This window comes from Castanea sativa, chromosome 9, assembly GCF_040712315.1.
Source record: "Castanea sativa cultivar Marrone di Chiusa Pesio chromosome 9, ASM4071231v1".
In the NCBI taxonomy this organism is placed as follows: domain Eukaryota; kingdom Viridiplantae; phylum Streptophyta; class Magnoliopsida; order Fagales; family Fagaceae; genus Castanea; species Castanea sativa.
Window position 1 is genome coordinate 42,090,572 of NC_134021.1, and position 22,542 is coordinate 42,113,113.

General features: G+C 33.2%; 2 protein-coding genes and 1 long non-coding RNA gene across 12 annotated transcripts; all 3 read right to left on the minus strand.

Annotated features, from left to right (window-relative positions):
• Window positions 1–2,180: 2,180 nt before the first annotated feature.
• On the minus strand, window positions 2,181–4,372 carry LOC142611288 (DNA repair protein recA homolog 2, mitochondrial-like). Of its 6 annotated transcripts, none has more exons than XR_012839992.1 (4): window positions 4,168–4,372; window positions 3,068–3,139; window positions 2,822–2,878; window positions 2,181–2,639 (listed from the first exon to the last, which is right to left on the minus strand). XR_012839992.1 is itself a non-coding variant. In XM_075783392.1 (4 exons), the coding sequence occupies exons 1-4, from the start codon at window positions 4,218–4,220 to the stop codon at window positions 2,455–2,457; spliced, it is 363 nt and encodes a 120-aa protein (XP_075639507.1). In that variant the 5' UTR covers window positions 4,221–4,372; the 3' UTR covers window positions 2,181–2,454. The 6 variants fall into 6 exon arrangements, 2 of the variants coding, with proteins under 2 accessions (XP_075639507.1, XP_075639506.1); XR_012839993.1 differs by lacking the exon at window positions 4,168–4,372 and adding an exon at window positions 3,323–4,160 and having other exon boundaries at window positions 3,068–3,131; XM_075783392.1 differs by having other exon boundaries at window positions 2,818–2,878; window positions 3,068–3,131.
• A 3,197-nt stretch (window positions 4,373–7,569) lies between these two features.
• Window positions 7,570–13,680, minus strand: LOC142611290 (uncharacterized). 5 transcript variants are annotated; one of them, XR_012839996.1, is made up of 5 exons: window positions 13,609–13,680; window positions 12,722–12,815; window positions 9,257–9,399; window positions 9,008–9,137; window positions 7,570–8,061 (listed from the first exon to the last, which is right to left on the minus strand). It is a non-coding gene; the product is annotated as an uncharacterized LOC142611290 (long non-coding RNA). The 5 variants fall into 5 exon arrangements; XR_012839995.1 differs by having other exon boundaries at window positions 12,722–12,868; window positions 13,609–13,674; XR_012839994.1 differs by lacking the exon at window positions 13,609–13,680 and having other exon boundaries at window positions 12,722–13,596.
• A 677-nt stretch (window positions 13,681–14,357) lies between these two features.
• LOC142611283 (disease resistance protein RGA2-like) lies at window positions 14,358–18,483 on the minus strand. The gene is made up of 3 exons (XM_075783372.1): window positions 15,671–18,483; window positions 14,780–14,839; window positions 14,358–14,644 (listed from the first exon to the last, which is right to left on the minus strand). The coding sequence occupies exon 1, from the start codon at window positions 18,233–18,235 to the stop codon at window positions 15,671–15,673; it is 2,565 nt and encodes an 854-aa protein (XP_075639487.1). The 5' UTR covers window positions 18,236–18,483; the 3' UTR covers window positions 14,358–14,644; window positions 14,780–14,839.
• Window positions 18,484–22,542: the final 4,059 nt, after the last annotated feature.

The following is a 22,542-nucleotide window of genomic DNA, read 5'->3' on the forward strand; positions in this document are numbered from 1 at the left end:
CTTTATCGAGTTTTAATGAGTCAATAGATATCACAAGTGCATGTTGTCAGATAGCCATGCATGCCCTATGAGAAAAACTGATTCAAATAAGGGATTGCAAACAAGCAACTAAGCCAATTTCATGGCCGATTCAATGTCTTTCTTTGTTGCTTTGACAATCTTTGATTTAGTCAAATTCAAACTCTGACATCTCACTAGGAAAAGAGGTTTTAAGCTAAAGGAATACCTTTTATCTTGGACAGAAATATCTTCCATGAAAACCTGAAATTTCAGAAACAAAAGGCGTTAAGTGTATTCCAAATTATGTGAATCTCAACAAACAATGGAGGCCTAATTCACGTGGTAATATGATATAAGTGGCAATTTATACACAATACTCACCAATATCCCCCCGTCATTTTCAATTTGATATAGAACAATATTTGGCCTTTAGTCCTCATACATCATTATGGCTATACATCCCCCTCAATAGATATGACAATTTGGAAATATGAAATACCAAAATTTCAAAGTAAATTGACATTCGGAATCAGCAACTAATGGCTAAAGCAAACCTCTTCATAGTCTTCCACTTCCATCAAATTCAACTTTTCACATTGTTGGCTTACCAAATATTCTAATGCCGTTAGGTATTCCACACATATGGCAAAAAGATCAAACTTCAAACATTTTTAATTAAACAATAAAGAACAACAGAGAGTTTCATTTGAGTAAGTAAAATATCCAAGAATCAGAGACAAATAATCCATAACACGACTGAAATTACTAAAACATTGTGCAAATTAGATAATACATGAAATATAAATGAAATCATAAATATAAACACATATCATTCAATTAATCATTACGAACTTAATTCACACCACAATATTATTGAACTTATTTACAATACAGGAGAAGGTTGAGACTTTCCGTGCTGCATGTTGTTGCTTGAATAATAAGCTGCAACATTTTAAACCATGGAATCGTTAGATGAGTATAATTTGACTAATAAATGTATATCTTAATTTTTTTAAGCACCATACTTTATAAATTTAGAAGTATATTTGTCTAGTGTATCAAGACGGATGGGCTTCATCTAAGAGAATTTTAGTTAAAATTAAGATATCGGGACATTAGATGATGGATTAACAACAATTCCATTATAAATATATTGCTTATCATCAGCTAGAAAAGTATACTTTCAAAAGAAAGTTCACCAAAAGGGTGGAAATATTAGCCTTAACAAAAGCTACGCTGAACATAGCTAATGAAATGATGATTTTGATCTTTTATCAAATGAACTTTAGTTAAGTCCTCTGGACGAAGTAGTATATAATTGTACTTATAAAAGGCTAAACTACCAATAGCTTCCAAACCAATGAAATTTCACTATGAAATGCCATTGTTTAAACTACCAAACTATGAATAGTAAATTATAAATTTATCTACTAATTTTTCACCTAAATATTTTGAATATCTTCTAATACTTCCTTCTTTTTTTGAGGGAATTCTATGTTGAGCCTTTACTAATTTGTTATAACAGTTCTCGAACTTTCTTCAGATAAAAAGCAGGGCTGTCATCTTAGAAAAGAAAAATGTAGAGCCACCATAACTGAAGAACTAAGATGCAGGGCTGTCAACCTCTAATATTGATATTCCAATTTTTTAAAATCTATGAACAAAGAACTTCAGCCCCCCTAAGTTTGAATCTTGGTTCCATCCCTAGTTGCTAGATTTGAATCACAAGGAGAGGCAAAGAGGATTAAGCCTCACATTTTATCAATGGTTGATTTTATAGGCTAAAGACTTCTCTTATATGGATATACTCTACCTAACAAGAGTGGTTAAGTTCCACAGGTGAAGATGATCAACCAGAGGTGGAGGAAAGGAGGAGTTACAGTTGCTTGTGACTTTGTTAATTGAGAATATTGGTGTTGCAGTAGTGATTCTGGTGAGTGAGTGAGTGTGAACAAATAGTTTGTTGCAAAAGTAAACATTAGACGAACGAAGGCCTATAATATGAGACAGGAAAGTGCAATGTTTCTTCTTCGCTGTTTCCAATTCTTTTCGGTCAACATCAGTGCTTCAGAATTTCACAAAGGTAGGCCCTTTGCTCGCTTGCTTCTTTAAAAATTAAGCCCAAATGAAATTCAAATACCGATTGAATTCCAACTTTGACAAGTTTTATGTACAATTAAAAAAAAAAATCTCACTTAAAAAAAAAAAAAATACAAGTTTACTATAGCATACTTTTCGCAAAAAGCTAAATAAGATGATGCCAAATTCACTAATAACATGATATAATTTGGTGAATTTGTTTTATTCCTTAATGTAAATTGCCCTTTCATGTTTCTTTACAGTTTCTATTGCAAAGAATCAAAGGTATAAAATGAAAGGCCAATAATTAAGGTGGTTTGGTTGTTCTTGTTTGGCTGCGTATGAGAAATGAAAATTATGAAACCCAATTGAAAATTACGTAAATTGCCCTTTCAATGAGCCAGTAGATATCACAGGTGCATGTCGTGAGCTAAAAAACCGTTGTAATGACAACATAGATTCTCTACCAAAATCACTAGCAAGTCTTGAGAGAGCTAGACGTAATGCAGTGTCTTTCTTTGTTGCTTTAATACCATCAAGGAGTTCGTCACATTCAAATTCTGAAAGTTTAGCCGAAAAAATGAATATCATTAGAATTTACAAATTAGAGCTGACCAATCATAGACATTTACGAATTTCAAGAAGAAAATAATTTTAAAACTGGCATCAGTAGTGGGAAAGTTTTGTCTGACAAATGACAAAAATATACATAAAATTGCATCATGAGCTGCTCTCTACCTACAGTGGAAAGATGGCAAATGTTCATGGCAATAGAGGTTACCTCGTCTCTTCTTCCACACTGGAAGGAAAAAGAAAATTGGTTATAGGACAGCATGGAAGGCAATACTGCAATACACATCTAGAATTTAAATAAAATAAATAAATTTGAGAATAGAAGGAATCAAACAATTGATATGTGGAAATGAAGAAATAAAGAATTAATCAATTGAGTTGAGAACAAGAAAGAAAAATGAGAAGGCACACATACATTGACGGTAGTGCAGGTATTGCCTATAATGGTATATACCATAACAACGACAACACTATAGATCCTGAAAATCTTGAAGGAAGTTAAAGACAAAAAAAGAGCACTTCAGCAATCATCTTAGTCATAATAAAGATCTAGGAGCAGCCTAAAAGGCATAGAAATGCTATCTAACAACTATTAAGGAGTTTCCTTCAGTGCATAAAAAGTTAATAAATAAATAAATAAAAGAGAGGGAGAGATTCTTGAGCAGTGTACCTCCAATCAAACTAACTTACATGCCATGCACCTCTAGCCCTATAGTCTTTCTCCTTCCCAAACTACACCAAATGATTCAAGACCTAAAGTGAAAGAGACTTTGAAAACAAAATAAAGAACCAAACACCCCTACCTCAAGCAATAATTTATGGCCAATGAAAGCCACTAAACAAGGATTCCTCCTCCGTGATGCAGCTCTCTCCTTTTATTAGGATCAAATTGCTTGCTGTCGAATAAGTTTGTGCCACCCTCATCAACAAGGTATTTTTCAAACAAAAATCTGAAACACGTTGTTGAGATCATTATTCATTTTCTCTCTGACCTACTCAACTCCTCATGTTTATGCACTTCCAGGACCTAGCCCTCTTCCACTTATCAATTTCACAAATTCTTCCTATCTTTCTTCTTTCCATTATACCATCACAAGCTCCAGCATGCCAGCAATAAAATCCCTTATTCCCTCTTTAGTTTCAATCAATAACAGCAAAATTCTGGCTTCCCTTTGCAATTTATAGTTTCTCTTCTCTTCCTCTTCGCAATTTATACATGGGCCTTTGTTTCTTCTTTCACATATACATTAAGCAAAGAAAAAGCAAAAGCTCTATAAATTATTTAAATCTTTTCAATTTCATATTCATACAAGCATGCATTGGAGTCGGTGCAAAATAACCAAAAACAAAAAAGCAGGAAACTTTGCAAAATCTAGGAACCCAGTTCAGAAAATTTCAGATATAAAACAACACCCAAGACTTCTGCAGCTACAAAAACCAAGAAAATCACAATGTCCCAGAAAGTTTACCACAACAAACTGTGAAATAAAATTGGAGAAAGAGAGAGAGAGAGACCTGGTGGAGAGAGCAGAGTAGAGTAAAAAGGCGAGGTCTCCCGCTGAAGCCATTGAGACAAAGATGGTTCATTACTGAAGGTGTAAAGAAACCCATTTTTGTAAGGAATTCCTGTAAAGATTTCGGCTTTGGGGTTTAAGGTAGAGAAAGTGAGAAACCCATTTCAGATTTCTGATAATTTCACTGTGTGTTTTGTATTTCTCTTTGCCGGCGTCATTGTTGTGATGTTCATGGGGTTTCTTCATGCTCTTCTTCGGTCCTTGCTAGTGTTCATTGGCCCAAGCCCAAGATAAACGGGCCATATGGTTTGATCTGTTTGTTATGATTTTTTTTTTTTTTGGTCTTAATTATAAATTTATAATCAGCACAAATGCACAAGTATATTTCAACCCACTAATCTAACCTAAAAAATCTGCTCTAATGTCTTGGGTTGAGTTGGGTTGGGTTAGGTTGGATTTTATTAACATTTTTATTCTAAGCTTAGGTCGGGTTGAGTTTGACTTGGTGAAATTATCAACTCAAGTAAACCAATCTAATCCACACTATCAATCATTTAAAAATTATATATTTTTAATTTGTTAGTTTTATTATTTAGGATCAAAGACTTAATTGGAATATTATGCTTAATTATGAACATTTCAATTGTATATTGAACAATTGGTCTAAATAGTTTTTCTTTTTTTCTTTTTTCTTTTTAAAGTGGATCTATATATAATTTTACAAGGTTGTAAATGTGTATCTCTAACAACTTAGCTATTATACCAAGAGTCATGTACATCAATTGGCAGTCTAACACCTCATTGTATTTCAAATGAAAACTTATAAAGTTCAAATTCCCCTTTGTTGTATCTAACAAACTATCCTAAAATAATAATTAAAAAAATTAAAAAAAGCTAGTTATCCCAACATTTTAGCTATTTTGGTATTTACGACAATCACATTGTTGCAGTCTAACTTAATGTATCACATGAAATCTAGACAATCGAACATGCTAGATTAAGTCTAATGATATCCTTTTGTGCAGTGTTTTTGTCATTATTACTTGTAAGTAAATGGTAGAATGAAAAATTATTTTTATTTGATAAGAGTATGAATGTGTTTGGATAGTGCGTCCACGTCCACGTCCAGCATCTGGGCTCCCTTTTTCTTTTTTTTTTCTCTTCCCAGCTGCAGTTGTTGACCAAGTCTTCCATGAACAGTGCATTCGTGCACTGTTCACGGACCCACAAATTTCACTTTTCAGCCACTTTTTCATTAAAAATGGGTCCCGCGGTACTATTCACATATTTTAAAATTATTTTGCTACAGTGTTTTCAGTTTTCAGCAATAAGTTCTATTCAAACAGGCAGTATATCAAAATAGCATCAGTGTTGATAATAGTTCTTGCCTAATTATAGTGGTTGGTACTTGGTGTTCACTTGTTCTCAAGTGATATCAATTGCAGGATTATGTTGTCATTGCATCTAATATACTATGGTTTATGGATTGTCAAAAAAAAGGTGAGATTGTTAGGTTCTATAGGTTAAGTGTTTGTAAATTGACAAATTGTAAGTCTTGATAAGTTGTAATGTGCATTTTTCAATTCAAGATGAATACCTAAGTTTAGCTTAAGGAAAGAGAAGTTGTTGCATTTTTGACACAGCTTAACACCTCTCATCACACTTGTTGATCAATCGACAATCAAGAACCTATTTATACAAAATTGTTATTTATTGCCAAAATTGTAATAAATTGCAAAATAAGGCCGAATTGCAATCCATTGTAATTATTTTTGTTTTGTAGAATTTTAAGTCGTTGCCATCATTGTGATCCTACATCTATTGGGTTTTCTTTATGACCACACACTTTGTCATAGCTTGCACATTTGTCAATTTGTGATTCGATTACACCTCTTACACATGGGCCCATCACTAGTACTTGGTGAAAAGTAATTCAATCACTACTTAACACATGCACAAGCTGATGCAAAGTTTGTGTTCATACTTTTTGTGCTCCTCTTTAGTCCTTGGTTGTTTTCATCGGTCCAAGTTCCTAGCCCAACCCCAAGATGATCGGGCGTTATGGGTTTGATTTGTTTGTTATACCTTAAATTCTTGGTGACGTTAACTCACTTTCCTATAGTATTTTACTATTTGTGGTGTTAATTATAAATAAATTTATAATAACAGGCACAAGTATACATTTTTTGTGATTATGGTAATTAGAGGTTTGCATTCAACTCATCAAATATGATGAAGCTCACCCAATTCAACCTAACCCAAACCTTATTTTGGATTTTCATGGATTCACAAACTAAAATGAGAATTTATTATTATTATTATTATTATTATTATTGTGGGGAGTAAAAAGACCCGAGCAGGTATTTGGGCCTTTGGGCTCTGATAAGAAGGGTCAGTTCATTCTTGACTAAAGGCCTTTAGGACTGAAAGTCGGCCTACAAGCCGAGGGTCCGAAGATGCATCCGAAGAAGAATCTCTCCTCGGACAGACCCGGGATGACTTGGAGATTCGCTAGAAAGATCAAGGCAGAGTTCCGGAAAGACTGTTGGTTAAGAGGGGGATCCCTGTACCCCCTAGATGCACCAGTGTTAGAGAAATATCTTAGAAAAAGGCTGCCACCTCCACATTAAAGATCTGCACCTATCTCCCTGGCCGCATTAATGGGGAAGTGACCACTGAACAGTTAAACTGAACCTTCTGGTTACTATTTAAACACTTGAAGAAGGTGGTGTCAAGAGGAGAGGGGAAGATTTGTGCAACACGTGGATAAAATACCAAGAGAAGAAGTATTTAAGAAGAGTAGAGGGCAAAGAAAGGGGGATGGGTGATCAAAAATAGGGACTAAGAATTGTAACCTTTAAAGAAGAAAGAGAAATAATACAGAAATTGTCATCGACTTACGTCCGAGGAAGTTCCTTTGCCATAATCATTTGCTATTCGCAAGTATTTTTACACCTTAGCCTGTTTATTAAGTTTCCAGCATCCCTAGACTAGATTTTAAATCCATACTCTACAAATTTCATTGTTTAAGGCTCATTGGGCCTGAGCCTACAGTTGTCTTTGGGTCCAGGTACAATTGTGCACTTACAATTATTATTATTATTATTATTATTATTATTATTATTATACCCAATTCATAATTTTAAGTTTGCTCATTTAATTTATTTTGGATTTTGATATTTAGTTTAAATTTGTTAGTTTAATTTATTTTGGTATTTTGAGACTCCGAATATTTTGTACAATTATATAAAATGCAATTTTGCATTGAATTATAAGCCTAAATAGTTAAATGAAAATATAATTTTTTTTAATTTGACTAGGCACAATTTTTCCAACCCATTGACCTAACCCAAGACAAACCAATGAAACCCAACCACATAAGAGCTGTGACGTTTGTCTTCTAAAATAATGAAAAGGCCTTTTCAATTGAAACAACTTTAAATGTTACAGTCGTCAATTGGTTAATTCACATCAGGAACAATGCATGAAGAGAATGACACTTTTGTAATCTCAAGTTCAAAGATCCTTCAGCTCACTTTAGGTGTTGTAAAGTAGCTAGGTAATTTTACATCTAACACATTTGATTATAACTCAACCATTCAAGAATCTAATACGATCCTCTCTCTATCAAACAACTTTCTTCTTAAGATCATGACTATCTTATCAAGGATTCTATCATTTTCGAACATATACCATTTGGCTACATGTTTGTCATTGGATCTAAGAGGTAGTTTCTTTCTTATTTGATGATGACTCCATATTAACAAAGCCAAATCCAAGACTGCAGAGTTGCAGCCAAAGCCTCCGCCTAATTGTATCCCTCCATTCAACCTTTTCACTGAATGTGTAAGATTATTTTTCAACCGACTTGCATGCATTCCCCAAGAGTAGTTACCTGAATAAAATGGAACAAAATTTATGAAAGTATGAAAATCCATAATTAATATTGGACACAAAATATTTCAATCACTTTTCTTGTCCATGAAAAAGTTTATTTATCCATCTATAATTTCTTCAAGAGCTTCCACAACCAAAATTTATGCAAATATCAAATTATTTTCAACAAAAGCAATAGTCTTCTCAGTATTTTAACATAATTTTCAAGGAAATGCATCTAGGGAGATTTAAAGTGCTCAATCATCTTACCCAAATACTTGGCTATATTGGCACTGTCAGTTTGTGTAAGCTGCTAGCTGAGGAATGTCTCATTTATATTTATGCTTCAATTGCTACATGAATCTTTTTTTTTTCTTAGCTACCTTTTGTCTTAATCTTGCCACTCAGTTTATGATCTATTTTCATGTTGTTAAGAAGACCAAAGAAAATTGAGACATTGATACCATCAATCTCAAAGTGACACCATGCACCTAAAACCCCATATGCACAAATCCACCAAGAAAAGCGGATGCCCTTCTCATTATATGACAAAATATAAAGTCTGTATAGACATAAATGAGACAATATATTTCAAGGTTACCACTAATCTAATAGAAATATGACCCTTTATGATTGAAATTGTGACCTTCTCAAGAAAGATCAATAGGCAAGAGGGTAGCAACCAAAAATTTGGTTCATTATTTTAAGTTGTAGATACTCAGCTGTGAAGTTTTCTCTAATTTTCTTATACACACAATGTGAGTACAACTAATAGAGAGCAAATGCACATAGAACTATCTCCATGAAAAGGTGAGGTAGAAGTGAGGCAAACAATTATTCAAAAAGCTAAATGTTTACTCCTAAAGTGACTAGCAGCATGACTTTTAAAAAATAATATTTCTCTAAGAATCTTGCAAGCTTATTAATGCTCCTTATTATCAAAAGTGACAGAAGGTTGACCTTACCCTCAATCTGGAGTAGTCATGTTCTTATCATCCTCAGTCATACAACTACATAGAATTTCGAGGCATTCCCACCACAAGTGACCTCATCCATATGTCTAAAACGTTGCCATGATTTTGGACTTGATTGGACCTGGAAATAAAAGGTAATATGGGCAGGTAAATGGATTTCTTCCGTGCTACAACTGATAAGATACAGCTTATAACATATAAACAAGGAGGTTAAAAATGACTAGATATATTGTCTTCAACCTGGTGAAGAAAATTTATGAATGAGATTGGTAGAATGAGGAATGAGTTTTTGTAAGTTCTTGTGTTATTATTCATGATTTACATCTTGGAAGGTGCCACCTATCATATGATCCAAGTTCACATTGGAAGAGAAGGGCAACTACCTGAAAAATCCAAACATGCAGGATGGTATTAAAGCATAAGAATATTGAGAAAGAAATTAACAGAGTGCAAATAACTTAACACTCTTTTCTAGTCTACATTGAGTAAGTTGTAATAATATAGGCTCCAATGATGAAACAAACTGCAAACCCAATCAATATAGGTTAGCATACAAAGATTTGGCCACCTATAGTTGTTGGGTAAATTTTCTTTAAATGACAGAAAATGATGATGACAATGACAACTCTGCAGATGCAATTCTAGTGAATGTGTTAATGAAACTTGAACAACTAATACCAGAACCATTTAAAGTGCAAATATTCTGGACTCAGAACCAAAAGCATTACTCCAAGGCAACAACTGTCGTATTAAATCTAATGTACACCCAAGAAAGGGGAAAAAGAATAAAGAAAATGGAAATCCTAACATGCCAATCACTAAGTGTGATCTTACAAATTTGTGCTTATAGTATACACACAAGGTTCATTAATAATCATTTTTTCAAATTTACTTGTCAATACCATCTATGGACTAAATTGGTTGCAAGATTCTCCATCATTGACAGAAAACACTAGCAAATATCTATGCTGCTATCTATATTCATTAGATGCCTAATTCTAAATTGCTATCATTGCTATGGTGATGCAAACGGTTTTAATATTCACTATTACATGTTGCTATGTACAAAGTATTTATAATTTTAGCTTAATAGTTGTAAAAAGAATAGAAAACATTTATATAGAAAAATTGAGTATCTGGAAAAACCTTACAGCACGAACTAAAAGACAGTAGAAGCTCCTTTCCATGACAAAGCAGCATCAAACAGTGTGATATGGCTTGATCCAGCATTCTTGAGCATAAGATCGGAGACAGTCATATCTAGTGTGTTAGGATTAATTGCAAAATGGGCTTCATCTAAGAGACTATCAAGATATCAAACAATGGACTAACAACAATTCCATTATAAAAATGTCTTATGAACAAGAAATTTAGAATAAAAAGTTCACCAAAAGAGTGGTCTAGCCAAAATATTAGCCTTAATAAAAATGTCTTAATTTAGATTTTTTTTTTTATTGGTCCCCTCATTGACATGAGAAATAATTCCAAGTCGATGCTTTCAAAATGGAGCCATAGTCTTGCTCCTTGACATAATGTTAACTAGTGCGTATACTAGACCCCCTTGGACAGATTTATTTATGCAATACTGATTTTAATTTTTGTCTGACGCTTTAGACTTGGACATTGGCTTCTAGACTTGGGCTTGGTCGTACAGCTCATGCTTAAAAATCAGTATCGCTTTCATTTTCATTTTGTGTATTTTCAATTTACATCTGTATCATTATTTTAAAAATAAAAACTAAATTATCTCTATTCATCTCACGTTACACAAATTAATCATAACTCTGGCACTAAAACTAATACACAAACACTGATAGCCAATATTCAACAAGCATTGAAACACTATTTTGCAGATTTAGAACATCAAAGGAAACATAGCTTAACATTGTGAAAGATATCAATGATTTTGAAAAAGTCTATCTTGATGGGATTGTGCTAAGCTTCATGTTTATTTCTAAAACTATCATACATGTGCCATGCTCCTCTAGCTCTATAGTCTTTCACCTTCCCAAATTTTAACAAACGATTCAAGACCTAAAGTGACAGAGGCTTTGAATACAAATGAAGGAACCAAAAACCTATACCTCTAGAAATAATTTATGGACAAGGATTTGAAGTGCAAATATTCTTGACTTAGAAGTTAGAACCAAAAGCACTCCAGTCCAGGCCAACAACTGCCATATTAAATGTAGTCGATATACCCAAAAGAAACAAAAAAGGCAATCCTAACATGCCGAGAACTTGGTGTAATCTTACAAATTTGTGCATATAATCAAAGGGTTCGGTTAATGTGTGCCCTAAGGGCACACATTAGCCATCTATTTTTAGAAACATTTTCTAGGAAATTGAAAAAGTATTGACAGCTTTTTCAATTTTCGAGAAAATGTTTCCATAAATGGATGGCTTAATGCGTGCCCTAAGGGCACACATTAGCAAAATCCATAATCAAATGGTTCACTGGTAATCATTCTGTCAAATTCATGGTCTAGACCATCCATCACTGACAGAGAGCATAAGTACTGTAGATCTCCATGCTGTTGCTTTTTTGATAATTTAATAGCCTGGAGATCTAGTTATGATGTCTGTCAGTGATGGATGGTCCATACTGTTGTTCATGTTCATAAGATGCCAATCTTCAAATTGGTCACACTGTTCTGGTGATGCTAGCAGTTTTAATATTCACAATTACATGTTGCTATGTACAAAGCATTCATAACTGTAGCTTATTAGTTGTAATTTTTTTTTTGGGTAAGTGAAAGACAAAAGGTAACACCATCTGTGGGGATTGAACCCACAACCATGTGTTTAAAAGCCAGGTGCTCTACCTCTGAGCTAAGACAGCATCAAATCAGTAAAAAATATAGGACTGAAATAGTGACTATCCAGAGAAACCATACAGAAAGAACAAAGTAGTAGGGGCTCCTACCCATGACCAAGAAGCATGAAGCAATGTGATACCGTCCTGCATTCTAGAGAAAATTTTCTGAATGCAGTTGTATCTTGCATCTGAGGATTTATTGCAAGATGGGTTTTAAGAGATTATCAGTTATGATTTACATATCAGACATCCAAGCAAAAGATTAACAACAATTGAATTATATATGTATTTCTAATCAGTTGCCAGACAAGTGTGATATTTCCAATGAAAGTACACCAAAAGGGTGGTCTAGCTGAAACATTAGCCCCAACAAAATTTATGCCTTGGTTTTTTTTTTAATAAGTATGGTTCAACATCCCTTGATTGAATGATAATAGCTAAAATAGGCATGACCTTTTTTCCTTTTTAGATAATGTAGGAAACCTTTCTAAATAAGAGCTCTTTAGAATCGCCTATAACCAGTGAAACTTACAGGCAACTGATCCAACCCTCCAATAGTAGTTGCCAGGTAATTTGGGTGAATTCACCCTTGATGGGATAAGTAGTTTAAGCTCATGCCCAGGAGCAGAATAGGCATGAAATTTTTTAGAAGGATCTTATCAACAAAAAAATAAAATAAAAATAAAAATAAAAGAAGCTTTAATTATTGTGAAATCTATATATTAGAACAACAAAGGGTTTTGGGATCTATGTAAATTGACTTATCAGATTTCACAATAACAAGTTAGAAAGAAGTTCCTTGCTTACCTAAGTAAACTAAACTAATTCCAATTATACCTTAAAACACTTCTGATAAAAAAGTTTAAGAGGATAAAATTAGGACATACCTCAGAACTTTTTATTTGAACTTCCTTGATGACGTGAAGGGCTAAGTGCTGTTTTTCCAGATGCCTCTCACCCATAAAGTTCATAGATTCTACCCTGTAAAGTGTAGAGGAAACCTTTTACCAAAGCTGTAATGACTCCAAACTAACCTAAAATTGAGATCAAACCAATAAACAAAGGATCATTAGTAAAATATGAAACTCTTTATATATACTGATAGGCTGTAATTCCAAATTTTAATCAAGAAACACATATCAGTTGAGTACTCATAAGCGTATCAAGTGTCAACAATGAAAACCCAAGCTATACATCATCAACATTATCCATGCAAGTAAAGCAAAGAAAATAACACAATACATCATGCAAGCAATAAGAAAGACATAAATAATGTTAATTTTTTCCCCACATCCCACATTACACTGCTCCAAAGGAATTTCTAAACCTTGAGCATGATAGTAATAACCTAGAAAGAGGACCATATATTGTACGCCAGAAATTAAACTTGAACATCATATTAATAATCTATAGAAAGTACCAAAAATTAAAAACCTATAGGAAGTATCCAAAGCCTTGAAAATGAAAGTAAAAAGTACCTAAATCTAGAAGTCAATAGTGTTAATTTAGTGGATTTAGCCTAATTCATATCCAGGAAGAATCAAGGTTTTTAAGTGTAAAATGAGATTAAAAAGTACAGCCTTTACACACAAAACTACATATATCTTCTTTGGTGTTCACTAAGTAAAAAAAATTGAAATTTTTTTTTTTCTTTTAGGATTACAATAACTATGGATTTAATAGTTAAGTGTTCGGAAATTTTTGAAGAAGCTATGCATATGCTCACCACCAAACATGTGGCAAGTAGGAAATTTTTGCTTCGTCAAATATTCACCTTTGGTAATACTCCAAACCTTAGAGCTATAGCAAGTTTTCATGAGCTAGTAGATATCACAAGTGCATGTCGGCAATAATATCCCTTATTCCAATTTTCAATCAACATAGATTCTCTACCAAAATCAATAGCAAGTTTTGAGAGAGCCATGTATGACCTACAAGAAAGACCGATTCAATCAAGTGCGCATAGGTGAGACACTAAGCTACTTTAATGGCTAATTCAATGTCTTTCTTTGTTGCTTTCACATCATCATGGATATTTTTACATTCAAACTCTGAAATTTCACCTGGAAAAGAAATTTTAAGCCAAATGAATCCCTTTTCCTTAGAAGAATCTTCCACGAAAACCTGACAAAACTTCAGAAACAAGAGGCATCAATTATAGTCAACATTGTGTGAAGCTCAGCAAACAATGGAGGCCAAATTTACAATCAACTTATACACAATACTCACCAATATCTCCTTGGCATTGTCATCTTGATTTAAAACAATCTTCAGTCTTCAGTCCTCTTTGGGCATTAAGGCCACTCAGTAGATATGACAGCTTTGGGTGTTTAAAATACAAATTTTCAAAACAAATTGACATTTGGAAGCAACAATTGATGGCTAAAGCAAATTTCTGGGTAGTATTCCACTTCCATAAAATTAAACGTTTCACATTGTTGGCTTACCAAATATACTAATGCTATTAGTTGTATTACATCACATGAAAATAATTTCAAACTTCAATTTTTTTTTTCAATTAAATGATAAAGCACAACAAAGAATTTCATTTGAATAACTCCAATAACCAAGAAGCAGAGACAAACAATCAATAACACACACATGACTCAAGTTACTAAAACATTGTGCAAATTAGATAATACATGAAATACAATTGAAATCATAAATATAAACACACATCACTCCATTAATCATTACAAACACTAAATGCACACCACAATATTATTAAAATTATTTACAATACAAGAGAAGGCTGAATACAAGAGAAGGCTGAGACTTTCTGTGCTGCATGTTATGGCTGAATTGATAAGCTGCAATGTTTTAAAGCATGGAATCATTAGATGAGTATAAATTGAAGAAAATCCACTCGTACTAAGAAATGTAAATCCAATGCAATCACTCACTAGATTGAACATTGAAAATTAAAAATTAAAAAAATATCTTACCAGTGGCAATTTTAAGCACAAGGAACATCCTTTTTTGAGAGAACAATCTCCCAAGAACATCTGTCAATTTAGAAACAAGAAGAATCAAACATATTTAAAATAATGCCAATTTTACAAAAATATAAATTTCATACTTCCTTCATAATATGAATTTATAATTTTAAGTTACACATGGGTCAAGTTTTATATTTTTGCATTGCATCTACTCCTAGTAAGAAAATACAGGCCAAATAAGCTCATTAACACCATGTTCAGTTCACTTTTAGAAAGGGGAAATAAAAAGATTACAAGATTTTAAAATTTTCTCCCATCAAAGACAATAACAGAGTTCACAATTTGTCTACTCTTTTATTCTCCATAGACTCATTCTTTAAAACCAAAAAAACAATTATCTTTTTCATCCAATAACATACTTTTTTTTCAATTTGTTTCTATCTTAAATGATTATTGCCCTTTTGTTAAAAACAAAAAACAAAAAATCTGTCTTGGTTGGTTGTTTTTTATTGTGATTTAATTCAATAAATACAAAAAAAAAAAAAAAACAAGAATAGAGTTCATAATTTGTCTACTCTTTTATTCTCCACAGACTCAAATCTTTATAACAAAAAAATTACAAATTATCTTTTACATTTCATAACTTACTTATTTTTTTCCAATTTATTTCTATCTTAAATTATGAACAAAAGAAAAGTAGGAAAAAAAAATCATATTATTGCTATAATATGTATTACACTTTTTTTTTAAAAAAAGAAAAAGAAAAGTAGAAACGATTTCTTGGTTAGTTGTTGTTTATTGTGATTTAATTCCACAAACAATCAGACTTTTAAGTTGGTAAGATAGAAAAACAGAGCATATGTAGAAGAGATGAGGAAGAAAGATTTTAGCCCTTACCTAATAAAAACTGAATTCGACCATCTTGCCCCAATCTTTGCTGAACTCTCGCTCACAATCTCTCCTCAATTCTGGACAACCCCGAATGTCCAATTCTCTTAGGGCAGTGAGGCGATGCATCCCTTCTGGCAGAGACGATAATTTTGGGCAATCATAAATCTCAAGCTCGCGAAGAGAACTGAGATCGGGAAGCCACTCTGGCAATACCCCCAAGTTCTCACAATAATAAATATTTAACAATTGTAGAGTGTTGGCAGATCCTTTAAGCCCTTGGGGCAAACTCTCTAATAGTGGCAATTTCCAAATATAAAGTGTTTCAAGCCTCGTTGGGTAGTCATCCCTGTCCATTAAATTAAGATTTTGACAATCTGTAATATCCAGATATTCCAACGCGGTTAGGTGTTTCATACCTTGCGGCAAAGATATCAGGCTACTACAAAATAGGAAGCTCAAGTGGCGAAGGGCAGTTAGGCACTGGATTCCTTCATTAAAACACTCTAGTCTATGACAGCTGTCAAAGGACAAATGTCGAAGAGAAGGCATGCACTCGATTCCGTTGGCGGGTAAACGCGTTTGTTTTGTGGTTATCCCAAAATATCTGAGGCTAACCATCTTTCTTATATCCCTTGGCAACTCTTCAATCTCATGACACCCCATTAGTATCAAAGTTTCCAAATTTTGTAGATCGCAAATGGAGTCAGGCAATTTCTTTATTTTCTTATTTCTATTTAAGTTGAGATATCTCAAATGCTTCAAAGTGCTAATTGAGCTTGACAACGTTTCCAACGTTGAATTTCTTAAATTTAGCAATCGTAGGTGCTTAAACCTTGAGATGCATGTTTCCACCAAAGATTCATTAATATTAATAGAACCGAAATGGCCCCAATCATCAACTGAGGAATTAATAGTCCGCATGTTGTTACTCAACTTGTGTAAAAAAGTTATTGTTGCATCAACACCCAACTTATTGTCCAAAATTGAAACGTGTCTAGCCTTTTCAAATTTGTTAGTGTTATTAGTGTCTTCAATTAAGCAATAATCATTTTGTGCAACATATGATGAAAGATCATGTAATAGATCATGCATTTTAAATGACCAAGTAAAATTGCCTTCACCTTGAACTTCTTGAAAGAAAGATCTTGATAACAACTCTTTTAAATATTGTTCTCCAATATCTTCCAACTTTTCAGTATTGTTGTTGGACTTTTTGAGGAGCCCATTTGCCATCCAACACTGAATTAACTCCTCTTTAGGATATCTGAAATCCTTTGGATACAACGAGCAATAAGCAAAACATTCTTTTAAGTACGATGGCAAATTATTGTAACTCAATCTTAATGCCGGTAAAATGTCTTTTTCCTTTTGCTCCAATTTCCATATCTCATTATCCCTTATATAGATCCAATCCCCCTCCTCAATTTTAGGATAAAGTAGACTCCCTAAAGTCTTCACAGCCAAAGGAACACCTCTACATTTTTTCACTATTTGCTCTCCAATCTCTACTAGTTTTGGATACCGTTCATGTTGTCCTTCAATGAATGCACACCTTAAGAACAAGGACAAACAATCCTTGTCAGGAAGACCTCTCAATTCATGAATGGATCCAGGAGTCATCACTGACGCAACTTTGTCACTACGTGTAGTGACAATAATTTTACTTCCTTGTCCACCTTCTCTTAGCAAATTCTCTAGTTCAATCCATTTGTCACGATCCTCATTCCAGACATCATCCAAAACAATCAAAAATCTTCTTTCCTTCAAAATACTTCGTAAACTGGTTTGCACAGAATCCATACTCATATTCTCGCTAATCCCACCACCTGCAGACTTTAGGATTTCTTTTGACAATTTTAAAACGTCAAAATTTTCTGATACACACACCCATATTCTGGGGTGAAAGCTAGTAGCTACCCTTACATCATTATACACCCACTGAGCAAGTGTAGTCTTGCCCAGACCTCCGATTCCCACAATAGAAATCACAGAAATGTTATCATTATCATTTGGGAGCATCAAAAGATCTATGATCTTTTGCTTGTCATCAGCCCTCCCAATAACATCACGATCACGAACAAAGGAGTGGGTCTCCCTGTGCACAGTACGATTATCATCGAGTCGCATCTCAAGATGAAATTGATCTCTATCCTTTGCTATCAAATCTAGCCTCTCTCTGATCCCCTTGACTCTATGACCCATTTTATTACGGAAGGCAAGCGAGTTAGAAGATGAAAAGAAACAACATACCTTTCTGCCACTGCCACTGACACTGCCAGTGCTTCCATATGCTTTCTCTACCTGCCTGCGTAGATCTTCACACTCGAATTCATCCAGCACATCCATAGCATCATGAAAGACAACTTTGAGTCGCTCCAGCCAAACGCTCAGCTGGTGGTTTTTTGCTTGCTTCTCCTCAGCATCCAGCAGCAAGGCTTGGACGGTGGACATGGTATCCTGAAGCTTTTTCAGATCGCTTTCAATGCTCCGTGTCAAGGAAATCTCTTGGTAAGCAAGGGAGCCCAGCTTCTCGATAACTTTTCCTGCAACGGAAAAGGCAAACTCCGGCATTTCTCTTTGTTTTGGGAGGAGGACGAAGAGAGGAGTTGCGGTTGCTGTGACTTTGGTAAATGAGAACGTTGGTTGGTTTTGCAGTGGTGTGGTACTACTACTGGTGTGAGCGTGAACAAATATTTTGTTGCACAGGAAAACTAAAGATGAACAGAGAGGACAATAATAAGAGAAAAGTGCAACGTTTCTTCTTCACTGTTTCTTTGCATGCTCTAATTGTTTTCTTTCTTTCCGGTCAAAATCATCAGTCCTTCAAATTTCAAAAAGGGCGGCCCTTTTAGTCATTTGGTTTTTGACAAATGAAACCCAAATGAAATCAAATGCGGACTAAATTCAAATGTGATTTTCTTTAGGTGGGCCACTTGTGGATTTTGATCTCTCCATTTGGGAAGTTTTACTACTTTGTCTTTTCTTTATGGTCAGTATAATTTGAATCATTTGATGATATTTTTATTTATTTATTTGGATACAGCTTATTGCTGAAAACTGAAAATTGAAAACTGAAAACACTGTACCAAAATAATTTTTAAATGTGTGAATAGTACCGTGATTTTTAATTTTAAAAAATCTGAAAAGTGAAGTTTGTGGGTCCCGTGAACAGTACACGGGACCCACAAATTTGCTGAAAGTCAACAAAATCGGCTACTGTTCATGCACAGTAGCATGAACAGTAGCCGCTTCTCCTGTGAAACGCGTGAAGCAGAAGGCCAAAAAAAAAAAAAAAAAAAAAAAAAAAGTTTAACGCAGTCGCATAATTTTTCATCCGTATCCAAACTCAGCCATAATTTCTCATTAGTATAGAATACGTTTTCAAAAGAATTTTTACGATTTTATGAGATTTTGACCAATACGTCACGTCGTCAACTTTGTCACCTATATATTATACCGAGTTTATCATTGGAGTATGTCCTTGTTGTTCACTTTCAATTTTTATTTTTTATCCCAACCCATTCCGAAGATGATTTGGTTTTTTTTTTTTTTTTTTTTTTCATTTTTTTTTCATCAAAGCTGAACTTGAAGTCATGATAAGTACAATAACTTGAACGAAAAACTTGCATAGAGTTTCAAAGATATTTCCAGGTGACCTCATTCACATGTCCACACACTTGCCCTGATTTTGGACTTGATCAAAACTAGAAATAAATGTTAATTTGGGAAATTAAATGACTGATAAATAATAACATATACACATAGAGGTTAAAAATGACTAAATATTAAGAAAATAAAAAAAAAAGAGTTTAAGATTGGAATTTAATGAGTAATGAATTTTTCTAAAGTGAGTTATACTATAAAGAACACACTTTTTATAGCAATGTGAGATAATTACTTTTTATTTTTTTAAAAACAAATACAAAGAAGGGGAATTGGATTCTAACACAAAGAAGATGTAGGTGTAACCAATATAATTAATTGAGGCCAAATCAATTATAGGACAACCTAGTGAACCCAAAGCACTTCAGGACAACAATTGTCATATTAAAATCACAACCGCTTAGAAACCATGATACCCTCATTTATTTTTAATGAGTTATGTTTGGTATATCATATATTTTACTATATTATATCTTTTAAAAAGTACTAGTATAAAAAAGGAAAATCAAAATAATTTCATCCATGCACAATATTATGATTTACTTTTCCTAGCACTAAGCAATCACGCACAATAATTTATATGACTTACTTTTCCTTACACTAGAGTGGAGGTTTCTTGCAAATTTCTTACATAATGAAGTGCCAAAGCCAAGGGCTTGTTTGGTAACATTGTTTGAATAACAGTTTTCGTTTTTTAAACAATACAACACGTTTTATACAACACTTTTTCATCCACACATATTTTCACAATACTAAAACAACGTTACTAGAATAATATTACCAAATGAGCCTCAAATTACACACTCTGCTCCTGAAAAGATTTGTACCCAATCCCCACCTCTCTCTCTCTCTCTCAAATAATTGAACTCTAAGATGAACCACCGTTGTTCACAAAGACTAATAAAAAGCAATATAAAAAAATAAAAATTTTCTAGCTTTGTCAAAAAGCAAATAAAAAATAATTTATAGTTGTCTATTAGTCCTCTTTTTGAAACACAGAAAGTGTTAGCATGTATTATCAAATTTTCAACCAAACCACCCAGTTTAGCTTTTTTTTTTTTTTTTGGTTAAAACCACCCAGTTATCTACAAAAGTGTTTCCACTAGAAAAAGGTTATAATGTGAGGCGCATTATCTTAAAAAGTAGCTACTTTAAAGCTTTATCTTATCTCCTACTATTTTAACCTAAAATTCATTAAAATAATATAAATAATTCATTGAAATAGTATATAATAAATTTTTATTACAACTCTTACTAATTGAAAATCTAACCATTAGATAGATTACATATTTTTTTAGAGGTAGAAAAAGGGTTGGCACTTTGCTTGTTTACTTGAAAAATGAAGCCCAAATGAACTTCAAATATAGCTTAAATTGGATTGAGTTTTTATTTTTATTTTTCGTTAATGACTTGTGATTTTCCTTCAATTTATAATCTTGGATTTAATTTGTTTACCCACTATTTATTTGACAAATTTTAGCTATTAGCTTTTATGTACAGTCTTTTAAAATTTTACTGTTTTTTTTTCAAAGTAAAAGTATACTTTTTCATTCTTTTAACAAAAAACTAAATAAATTGATGCGAAATGCTCTAGTAACAATATATAATTTTGTTAATTTGTTTTATTCCCTACTTAATGTAAAATTTTTCCATTCATTTAATTCAAAATTCATGCCTTAGTATAATAAAATTAGCATATTGCCGATCACCAAAATTATAAGGAGTGTCTTCTCAAAAAAAAAATTTATAAGGAGTGCAATGAGATCTAAAACCAAAAAATAATATTGAGATAGCAATATTTAAGTCATCATTCATGTATGGTGTGGGTGTACGTGTATTCATTATTTGCTGGTGAGTACTCTCATCTCCTTCATGTTTATTTTGGTGATTGGCAATACATAAATCTCATTAGACTAAGACATAAACCTTGAACAAAATATGGCAGTGAGGCTAGTAATCTAATTATTATTAGCTTTTTCAGATTGCTGAAAATGCCCCATGCCAAGGAAATCTTGTGGTAAGCAAGCCACCATATCTCCTGAATGACCATTTCTAAATTTCTGCAATGGAAAAGGCCAACTCCATCATTTTTTTTTTTTGGTTTTTGCTGCAATGGTATCACTATTGGTGTGAAGTGTGAACTCCTCTTTTCTTTTTCAGTTTACCAGAAATTAAAAGATTTGTTGGAAAACTCAATCCCACGTCTTTTACAAAAAATTGGTATACTAAACCCACTCCTCCTGATGTACAGTTTGAAGAAAGATCTTCTCAAACTCAATTTTCTGTTTCTGCTGATAAACTTTATGAATGGAATATTGATGGTTTGTCTGAACAAGAAATTATTAACAAAATGGCTCACATGTCTATGGTTGGTATTGCATACATAAATAACCATGACAGTCTTGATCATCCTGATATTGTTGATTTGCTTGCATCTGGTTTTACTGGTTGTCTTCGTGGATGGTGGGATTCACATCTCACAGAAGAATCCAGAGAATCTATTAAACATGCTGTTAAAAGAGATACTGATGGTATGCCCATTTTTTATCAAAATATTAACCGTGGTGTTCCTGATGGTGTCAATACTTTGGTTTACACCATTCTTAAACACTTTATTGGTACTCCTTCCAATATTTCGTCTCGAATTTCTGATTATTTGAATAATTTGAGATGTCCTACTATGTCTGATTACAGATGGTACCAAGATGTACTTACTTCCAGAGTCATGCTCAGAAAGGACTCTACGAAGCCTAATTGGAAAGAGAAGTTTATTGACGGGCTGCCTCCTATTTTTGCTCATAAGGTAAAAAATGAATTAATTGGTAAAAATGATTCTATTGACTTTGATAATTTAACTTATGGTGATATTTTCAGCACTATTAAGAAAATTGGAATTAATATGTGCAATGATGAAAAATGGTTAAAACAACAGTTAAAAGATAAAAAGAAAGCTAAATATGAAATGGGTAATTTCTGTGAACAATATGGTTTACCTCCTATTGCCCCTTCCAGGCAAAAAGGAAAAAGTAAACATGATAAGGTTTACAAAAGTTATTCCCATAAAAAGTATAAAAGACACAGAACCCACTTTGTTAAACCCGATGATTTTTATGCTAAAAACAAATCTACTTTTCAAAAACGTGATAAACAGAGATCAGGTAAAGGTAAGTGCTTTAACTGTGGCAAATTTGGCCATTTCAGTAAAAACTGTACCC

Coding starts and splice junctions, on each gene's coding strand:
- LOC142611288 (XM_075783391.1), bottom strand. CDS start 4,263: ATGGGTTTCTTTACACCTTCAGTAATGAACCATCTTTGTCTCAATGGC. Junction 2,879..3,067: donor ATACCTGCACTACCGTCAAT/GTATGTGTGCCT, acceptor TTTTCCTTCCAG/TGTGGAAGAAGAGACGAGGT. Junction 2,640..2,817: donor TTGCCATCTTTCCACTGTAG/GTAGAGAGCAGC, acceptor CTAAACTTTCAG/AATTTGAATGTGACGAACTC.
- LOC142611283 (XM_075783372.1), bottom strand. CDS start 18,235: ATGCCGGAGTTTGCCTTTTCCGTTGCAGGAAAAGTTATCGAGAAGCTG.